This window comes from Oncorhynchus kisutch, linkage group LG29 (assembly GCF_002021735.2).
Source record: "Oncorhynchus kisutch isolate 150728-3 linkage group LG29, Okis_V2, whole genome shotgun sequence".
Taxonomy (NCBI): Eukaryota; Metazoa; Chordata; class Actinopteri; order Salmoniformes; family Salmonidae; genus Oncorhynchus; species Oncorhynchus kisutch.
Window position 1 is genome coordinate 7,326,902 of NC_034202.2, and position 10,343 is coordinate 7,337,244.

At 41.9% G+C, this 10,343-nt stretch overlaps 1 protein-coding gene across 1 annotated transcript; it reads right to left on the reverse strand.

The window, feature by feature from the left end:
• Window positions 1–1,777: 1,777 nt before the first annotated feature.
• On the reverse strand, window positions 1,778–7,723 carry LOC109874181 (corticotropin-releasing factor-binding protein; the record flags this gene model as incomplete). The annotated part of the gene is given in 6 exon segments (XM_031809305.1): window positions 1,778–1,895; window positions 2,288–2,436; window positions 3,844–4,054; window positions 6,296–6,453; window positions 7,032–7,125; window positions 7,438–7,723. Coding segments are annotated over 6 exon segments (811 nt in total), but the record flags the coding sequence as incomplete, so codon positions are not given.
• Window positions 7,724–10,343: the final 2,620 nt, after the last annotated feature.

Here is a 10,343-nt window from a genome sequence, read left to right on the forward strand (position 1 = left end):
TTAGGATGGTGATGGTGGTTAATAAAGATATATTCTAGTTAGGATGGTGATGGTGGTTAATAAAGATATATTCTAGTTAGGATGGTGATGGTGATGGTGAGGTTAATAAAGATATATTCTAGTTAGGATGGTGAAGGTGGTTAATAAAGATATATTCTAGTTAGGATGGTGATGGTGGGGTTAATAAAGATATATTCTAGTTAGGATGGTGATGGTGATGGTGGTTAATAAAGATATATTCTAGTTAGGATGGTGGTGGTGGTTAATAAAGATATATTCTAGTTAGGATGGTGATGGTGGATAATAAAGATATATTCTAGTTAGGATGGTGATGGTGGTTAATAAAGATATATTCTATTTAGGATGGTGATGGTGGGGGTTAATAAAGATATATTCTAGTTAGGATGGTGATGGTGGGGTTAATAAAGATATATTCTAGTTAGGATGGTGATGGTGGTTAATAAAGATATATTCTAGTTAGGATGGTGATGGTGGGGTTAATAAAGATATATTCTAGTTAGGATGGTGATGGTGATGGTGGTTAATAAAGATATATTCTAGTTAGGATGGTGATGGTGGTTAATAAAGATATATTCTAGTTAGGATGATGATGGTGGGGTTAATAAAGATATATTCTAGTTAGGATGGTGATGGTGGTTAATAAAGATATATTCTAGTTAGGATGGTGATGGTGATTAATAAAGATATATTCTAGTTAGGATGGTGATGGTGATGGTGGGGTTAATAAAGATATATTCTAGTTAGGATGGTGATGGTGATTAATAAAGATATATTCTAGTTAGGATGGTGATGGTGGTTAATAAAGATATATTCTAGTTAGGATGATGATGGTGGGGTTAATAAAGATATATTCTAGTTAGGATGGTGATGGTGGATAATAAAGATATATTCTAGTTAGGATGGTGATGGTGATGGTGGGGTTAATAAAGATATATTCTAGTTAGGATGGTGATGGTGGGGTTAATAAAGATATATTCTAGTTAGGATGGTGATGGGGGTTAATAAAGATATATTCTAGTTAGGATGGTGATGGTGATGGTGGTTAATAAAGATATATTCTAGTTAGGATGGTGATGGTGATTAATAAAGATATATTCTAGTTAGGATGGTGATGGTGATGGTGGGGTTAATAAAGATATATTCTAGTTAGGATGGTGATGGTGGGGTTAATAAAGATATATTCTAGTTAGGATGGTGATGGTGATGGTGAGGTTAATAAAGATATATTCTAGTTAGGATGGTGATGGTGATGGTGGAGTTAATAAAGATATATTCTAGTTAGGATGGTGATGGTGATGGTGGTTAATAAAGATATATTCTAGTTAGGATGGTGATGGTGGAGTTAATAAAGATATATTCTAGTTAGGATGGTGATGGTGGTTAATAAAGATATATTCTAGTTAGGATGGTGATGGTGATGGTGGAGTTAATAAAGATATATTCTAGTTAGGATGTGATGGGGATTAATAAAGATATATTCTAGTTAGGATGGTGATGGTGGTTAATAAAGATATATTGTAGTTAGGATGATGATGGTTGGGTTAATAAAGATATATTCTAGTTAGGATGGTGATGGTTGGGTTAATAAAGATATATTCTAGTTAGGATGGTGATGGTGATGGTGGATAATAAAGATATATTGTAGTTAGGATGGTGATGGTTGGGTTAATAAAGATATATTCTAGTTAGGATGGTGATGGTTGGGTTAATAAAGATATATTCTAGTTAGGATATTGATGGTGTTGGTGCCGCTCACCGGGACCGTTAAATTTGTAGCAAAGGTCAGCTACAGGGAACATTTTAGACGGGTCCATCCCGTTCCCTCCCAGCAGCTCCACAAAGTCCCCTGCTCCCGCACATCCTGGGATGGACCTCTGTTGAGAAAGACCAGCTCAATGGATTCACAGGTATTTTTAACTTCCCTCCCTCCCTTTCTTTCTTTCTTTCTTTCTTTCCTTCTACCCCCTCACACTCATCTCCACTGACTCCAAGCATCCACTCATCATCACTGGGAGCTAACACAGGTCTCTAGGTCTTTGGCAGGCTAGTTCACTAAACCACTTCCTGCCAGAAGCCAGAATCGCTGTTGTTTTTTCTATTCTTCCCCTCTAATCAGGATTTTCGATTCAGACCTCTGACACATGGTGAGTGGATCTCTGGCTAATTAGTGAGTGACATTAATCAACCAAAACATTTCCCAGGGCGAAAAGAAAATCAGCAGTGCTTCGGACCTCTAGGCTCAGATGTTTCCCTGCTCAGGGCTCACCTTGATGGGGAAGTCGTTGAGGTGTCCCAGGCTGAGCTCAGCAATCTTGATCTCTACAGGGTAGATGATGGAGAAGCTGCAGTTCCTGTGCTGCTGGGGTATCACCATGGTGAAGCTGCCCTCTGGTGTCTGGGAGATGATATTACAGGCTGTAGGGGGAGAGGTGGGGGGGGGCGGCGGTGGGGGGGCATGAGAAAGGAAAGGGGATAACTTGTCAGTTGCACAACTGAATGCATTTAACAGAAATGTATCTTCCGTAATTAACCCCACCCCTCTGGATCAGAGAGGTGCGGGGGGCTGTGTTAATTGACGTCCACGTCATTGGTGCGCGGGTTGGGGGATATATCAGTGTCTCTAGACGTGTTGACCTTATAGCATAAATGCATCCATTTAAGTGGGCAAAATTGCTTACAAATGCAAACACACACACAAGTACAGCTTAGACGTGAGCAGCTTGAACAACCTTAAAGGGTCACCTAAAGCATTAGCACACAACCCTGGCGATTACAATGTGGTATAAAGTACTATTATAGCATTACATTGGCATCCTGCCCCATGTTGGCACACCTAATGGCATGCCTGCTATTACAGTCCTTGTCCTTTCTGTACAATGTTTTCCAGTATTTTGTTTATATTTTTCACTGGCATTGGACATGGGAACGGGATAGGCACTTTGTTTCTATTGAAGACCATGATGTTAATTCTGGAGGAATTGTGAAGGTATCATTGTCCATCATTACTACTTCAACTGGCCGGTGTGATTTATTTTTCGAGAGCAGGACAAGCGGGACCTTGCCCAAAAGGAATAAAAGCCTCTACATGGTCAATCCGACATATTTTTATTTATTTTTACTTAACCTTTATTTAACTAGGCAAGTCAGTTAAGAACAAATTCTTATTTACAATGACGGCCTCGGGACAGTGGGTTAACTGCCTTGCTCAGGGGCAGAACGACGGATTTTTACCTTGTCAGCTTGGGGATTCGATCTAGCAGCCTTTCAGTTGCAGTGGCCGTACAGCATTTACTGCACTGAGGCCTCCACAGAAGTCAGATCATTCATAGGCCTACTTCTTGCACTTTGTGGAGCAGATCAGAGCTGTTGTCAAGGAAATTAGTTTGTGTTTATACAGAGCCCTACGGATTGTTACAACATTTGGGAGGCACGCGCCGATGCGGTACGGAGCTCGATTTGGCTTCGGAGACTCTGCAATTGCTTCAAACCTTCTCTATGGTGCCCCCCGGAGCGAGCATAAATTGGCTTTAAACTTTAGTTGTCCGGATCTGTTTACACTTCAAGGAAATCCGTACAAGATGTATCTTCGACTACGTCTGGAGGTGGTCAGGAAGATCTAATCTCAATCAGTTCACCATGCGACTTCTGATTGTCTACACCTGTCGACAAATGTGGGCACAATCAGAATGTGGAGAAGATCAGGACAACTGATGCATGTTAAAACCAGGTATAAACGGGGCTTCAGTTCATGCACTCGAAGTACAACCTTAAAGGTCATTAACACTAAGACTGGCCATCAAGCTAGTGCAGGTCTCTACTCACGGAAAGGGTTGATGTGTTTCCTGACTGTCAGCGTGAAGGAGCTCCCGGCAGTGTGAATGCGGAAGAACAGCATGGCAACGTTCTGAGACGACCGCACGGTTCTCCTGACCGTCCCAGAGTCGCAGTAGTCCACATAGCGTTCCATCAACGGCAGGGCGTGATCCTGGGAACTAGGGAACTTCTCTCCCTTCATCACCCAGCCATCAAACACCTGGGAGAGGAGAGAGATGTGGACTTAATCAAAAGCATTCAATCAAATCCAATTTCCAGAACTTTACTCTGTAAGCAAAACGAGGGTTCCAAAAAATGCAGAGGAACAACCTGTTCACTATAATTGACTTTTAAAGGTGACTTCCGTTTGAGCCCGTGTTCAAATCAGGAAGTGACTCTGTTGTGTCTGTGTGTCGTTAATTCCAAACAAGGTATCAACAAAGAACTAACCCAAGATAGACCACAGGGTATCGTTTCCGATGGGAGCAAGCTAAGCATAGTGGGCAGAACAAGCAAGGAGGTGGGCAGAGCCAAGCACGAGCTAGCGAGATCCTATTGGCTATGTATTTGCTTATTTCCGTTAGGAAATGCCTACTCTGTGACTCAATTTGCCCTTGCACTCCTTCTAAACAATGCAATTTTTTTTAAACGTCAAATTTCTACAGTTAAGTTTAGCCATTCATTCCGATTGGTTAACCCTTTACACTCGTGGGAATTGGACGATATGAATATGGCTAAATTGAAATGTTTCTTACAGAAGAAATATGAAAAGCAAATGCATAAGCATGGTAGCAATTGAAAGGAACCGTTCTGAGATCATGGGGAAATTATCTGGACAAAGTTAATGAAACAGCAGTCCACCTGACACAAGACTGAATCCAAACGTCACACTTGATTTTATGTGCATTTTACATTTACTGTACTTTTCACTGCATTTGTTGATAACGAAATCTGAAAATATTCTGGATTCTGGACATTTAGCAAGTTGATAAGAATATTCCTGGAAAATGTGAGGTGAAGAATAAGACAAAAAAAATGACAAGGATTTGAGTGAGAGGACTAACTCCAAGTGGCCAAAACACCTCTCCAAATCGTTTACAGTTCCTAAGTAATTCCAATACACTTTTATGACTCAAAGAAGAATCTTCAGCTATATGGTGCTTGAGCTCTCCCATGTGCCGTTAAGGAACTAGAACAAGCACACTTGTAGTTGTTTTGTTTGGAACACAACCCTGCATCCAAACACAATTACTGGTAAAAAAAACTGCTCATTATAAATCGTAATCTGGGTCAGCTGGGCGTTACTTGCAAGCTTGTTCTGTTGCCAACAAGACTAGCCAAGTTATAAAACATGATCTTACAGTGTTAGGCTTTCCACAAGGCAATTCAGAGAAGACGATTATTATTTTGGGGGGCATAGAAAGGAGTCATGCGTGCGTTCAGATGGGTGTTCTTCACAATGAACAACCCAGGGTACGACCCCATGTCATCTTGTAACTGTACATCAAACACAGTGATGGAAAAAAACGTTGACACTGTATATGACATGAGCTGTATAATATAGAAATGTGAAGGGCACATTTGGACTCACGGCTGTTTGGCTTGCTTGTACGACATCAAATCAGTATTATATTATAATCCTCAACGTCTCATCTTTCGAAATACTGCTTTCCGATTAGATGCTTATTAGTGCCCAAAGATGCCATTTTCAACCCACATACGCGTATGAGTGTAAAGGGCTACAGTAAGGGTTAAGGTTAGGCATTAATTCTGACTGGTTACGGTAAGGGTTAAGGTTAGGCATTAATTCTGACTGGTTACGGTAAGGGTTAAGGTTAGGCATTAATTCTGACTGGTTAAGGTAAGGGTTAAGGTTTGGGATTGAGTGCCTAGCACTGGGATTGAACCCGCCATCCTTGGAGCCTACTAGATGGTAATAGGTGCTCACGTTGCCCCGAGTGGACGGTATTGTAGGCATCTCCCGATGTCCTGGGGACCTGGACAAACGTTGAAGTCCTCGGACTCAATTGAAGCCTTAGCACAAATTCACAAAAGTCAAGTAAGAAAACGACACCGGAAAATACCCTATGTTACCCCTGGTGACAGCATCTGCTAAGTGACGATATCATTTCATGGTATTTAGGAGTCCGTCGTTATCTTCTACTGAGAACGGGTGTTCCCAGGTCAGGGGGTAGGTGAGAGATTTTACGCCAAGCCTCGGGGAAGGGCACTACTCAGACCTGGGCACGAATAACAACAAAATAATCTGCCGGGAATTTCATCCCATCAATTGTCTGGAAAAGTACATCTATCCCTGGACCTGGTGGTGCTGACGTCAGTCAAGGTGAAGATGGGAGGGGAGTAGTATTTGGGATGTATGTGGGTGTGAAAGAGGTGGTGTGTGTGTGTGTGTGTGTACTTTTCATGTGTGCGTGCATGCCACATGTGCGTGTGCGGTTACCTTGATGAAGTCTCCTCCCCTGCAGTCAATGTCGACGCTGTCATACTCCACACTGATGACCTGGTCGGGCTCAGCGATGAAGAAAGAAGCACAGCTGAGCTGAGGCCGGTCTGCTGTGAAGGTGAACTGACCCTCTACTGCCACCATGTCCAGACAACCTGAGAGCGGGAGAGGATGAGGACGGGAGGAAGAAAGGGAAGGTGGTAGAGAAGGATAGGGAGAAGGAGGAGAGAGAGGGGAGAGGTAGGGAAGAGGGGAAGAAGGAGGGAGATGGGTGTGTGAGTAACAGAGAGGGGGGAGGGAGACAGAGACAGAAAGAGAGATGACATGGAGAATGAGAGAGAAATGGAGACGGGGTTAACATTAAATTGTGTGCACATTGGCTGTTGATATTTTTTGGGGACAAAAATGTAATCTAATATACATTTCCAATTCCTTAAGTAGTAGACATCAATTTGTACTTTTAGTCAATAAAGATTATAATTATATAAATTACAAGAGGCCTTAAATCACACATTTATTATTTTCGATTATATAGTATTCACACAAATCCATATACAATTGTGACTGAAAAATTCAGAGTTACATTTTTATTTACTTTTCATGCTAAATAAAAGCATTGTTGAAGGTTTGATCATGTCGGTAAAAAAAAAAAGATTGCTTCACAGATCGACCGTGTATACGGCAAATATGCATAAAAAAGGCTTTTAGGGAAGTACTTCAGTCAGTTACTTACGGAGGGGTCGGCTGTAAATTAATGTCTCGGGTATTTCTCTTTTGAGCTCTGAATTAAGAAGTGCAAATAATCCCTCTGGTGTAATGTCATTTTCCTGCACACAAAAACAACGACATTTAGATCATATTTATCAAAAGAAAGTCCAGATTTAATGTGGACAAGTTGACAACAATATACCGTCAAGCAAGACAACTCAAGTGTTTTAGTAAAGGCTAGCAGTTTACGTAATGCATAAATCAAGTTCACAATGACAGTTATTACAATGATAACTTTATTTGACTGAGTACAACAAGTTGTAACAACTTTATTGCATTAATTGAGCTCGTATGACAAAGTCTAGTACATTAATACATTAAACACATGGGAACGAAAAAGGTAAACGGGCAAAGTGACTTCAGAGGCTTACCTCGATGTATCTGGTGTCTCCCTTCAGAAATGACAGACATAACACAAGGAAGAAAAGCTGCTCTCGGAAAGTCCCCTCCATATTGCTCAGTATCTTTGTATGGAGTCTCTATCGCACCTCAAGAACAGAACAGGGGAAAGTCTGGTCCTGCGCTCCAAGCCGCACTCCTCTTTTATAGGTGGACACCGCGCGCGTCTCAATAAAAACGTACCCGGTACAGATCAATGGATACACTGTCTCTCATATAGGCTCTACCAACCAGATTGCGTATTTGTGACGAGAGCAAATCAGGAATCACCGTGAGCCTGTGACTCTGTGTCAGATGAGCAGAGAGAGAGAGATGAGCAGAGAGAGGGGGGGGGGGGCTTCACTTCCTAACCTCCTGCTAGAGACACATATTTCCTTCAGATTACACAGACCAACAAAGAATTTGAGATCCAATTGTGATAAACTCTCATATCTATTAAGTTAAACACCAGTGTGTCATCACAACAGCAAGATTTGTGACCTGTTGCCACAAGAAAAGGGCAACCAGTGAAGCACTGTATTAACCTATATTAATCTGTTTATTTATTTCCCCTGTTGTACTACAACTACACAATTTGCACATTGCTACAACACTGTACATTTGAAATGTCTCTATAATTAAAAAAAAAATGTTGTGTGTGTTGTGCTTACAATTTCTGATTGTTTATTTCACTTGTGTTTATTATCTATTTCACTTGCTTTGGCAATGTAAACATAGGTTTCCATGCCAATAAATCCCTTTAAAATAAATTGAATTCAGAGAGAGAGAGAGAGAGAGAGAAAGAAAGAGAGAGAGAGAGAGAGAGAGAGAGAAAGAGAGAGAGAGAGAGAGAGAGAGAGAGAGAGAGAGAGAGAGAGAGAGAGAGAGAGAGAGAGAGAGAGAGAGAGCACTTTGCACATCCTTTAGCTCAACTGTCCCTTATCTGTCATCACAAGGTGTAAGGTACAGAACAACACCAGTTCAATACCGGTGTTTATCTAAAAAATAGTCCTTCTGAACTGTAAAATAGTGTTACAGTTGGCAGGCATTTTGTAAGATGGCCGCTACGGCCCCTAAGGCCCATGTCTAGGGTGTCTCCACATCAGAATCTTTTCACAAAGTGAACGATTGAGTCAAATTTTGCAACTTAGCCTTTCCACTTTTACCGGAAATGTATATTTTGCCATACCATTCACCTCCTTCACAGTTCTCCCTCTCATCACCTCCCTCCCTCCCTCCCACCTTCCTTCCCGACCCCCAAGCCACCAGGTCCTCCAGACGTTAAGAAAGGTCAGCTCCATCCCAGCATGGCATTTCGACCTTTCTGTACCTGTCCCTCCTGTCCTTTGTCACTCTCCATCAAAACAGTGCCAGGGGGTTAAACAATGGCTGGAGGCCTTAGCCTACATCAGCTAGCTTAGCCTTGCACCATGAGTTGACCTCCGTGACTCATAGTGACGGATTTTCGAGAAGCTTGAACCTCACCGGGTTCCAACACACCGTTGCCGTGGTAAATCATTGTAGCTGATGTCTGGCTGGTTTAATTCTTCCCTCTATTGTTGTTTAAGCAGATTTCTTGGAGCACTGACGCACTTGGCAGGTCCTGGGTGTTGTCTTAGCATAAATCACTCCGTTCCCTGTGGTCTCCTCTCTCTGCCATACAGCGGGAGGGCCAGGCAGAGTACTGGATTGGGATGCTCTGTAAACAAAGACTGGCCTTGGTCCAAATGTAAATGTATTCCTTATGGAGCTTTGAAAATGGAGAGAGTGCTATGTCTTGTTGGGTTTGTCGTTTAATTGCAACACAGGCTCAGTTTGGTTTGGTTTGGTTGGCTTTGATTTGGTGTTTGCTGAGCGTAAGTGGACACACTTGGGAAAACAAAAGGAATAATCCCACGTGGAGTTGGTTTCCCAATGTTGAAATGGAATTTCTTTTCGAAAAGGTGCACAAATGCGTGTGTCCGTGCGTGTGTTCTCCCACGAGTGCTCTTTAAACCAGCCACCCCTGCCAAAATGCAATGGAGCTGATTACATCTAGTCCCATGTAAACACTGCATCCACCGCCTCTCTCTATCTCTAAAAACATGGTGCTCTGGCACTGGCCTACACGACATAACAGGCAGGGTCCTTGGTGGCCTTTCATTGAGAAATGTCAAGTGGGGCCTCAGGGGAGCTGATGATAGAGTAAACAATTGCTCTCCATAGTCACTGAATGGCCATTTCAAGGTAAATGATGTTGTTAGCATCTATTAGCCATAATTGTTTCCTCTCTGTCTGCATGTCCACAGAGAGGTAAAATACTGTAATTGCTAATGAGGTCATGTGTTCGACGGTGGACTTACACAACTCCTTGTACATTTTGGGATGCGACCACTCCGCGTGTTTGACCTGACGAAGATCCTTTTCGGATGGAAACGTCGCCAACGAAGCTATGAATTGGGAGCTTTTACAGTGTGCGGGTCTACTTGTTCTACACATTCACAGCTCTGTGAAAATAAATACGTGATTTTGAATCATCTGCATTCTATATATAACATTTATGAATATGAAACATTAAGGGTCAAAGGGACCAAGGTCCATTTCCATTGAATATTAGGCCTTTTTAAACTGAACAGGTAATGAACCACTTTGGAGCATTTGGAGTAAATCACTCTTCTTTGACAGTAATTCGTCCCATTTATTTACAGCAGCCATCACAGTGAAATGCTAAAAACAGGAAGTCTTGCGTTAATCGTTAATTGGCCTGTTACCAAGTGTGTACATGTACGGTGCATTCAGAAAGTATTCAGACCCCTTGACTTTTTTCCAAATGTTGTGACCTTACAGCCTTATTCTACAATTGATTCAATTGCTTTTTTTCCCTCATCAATCTACACACAATACCCCATAATTACAAAGC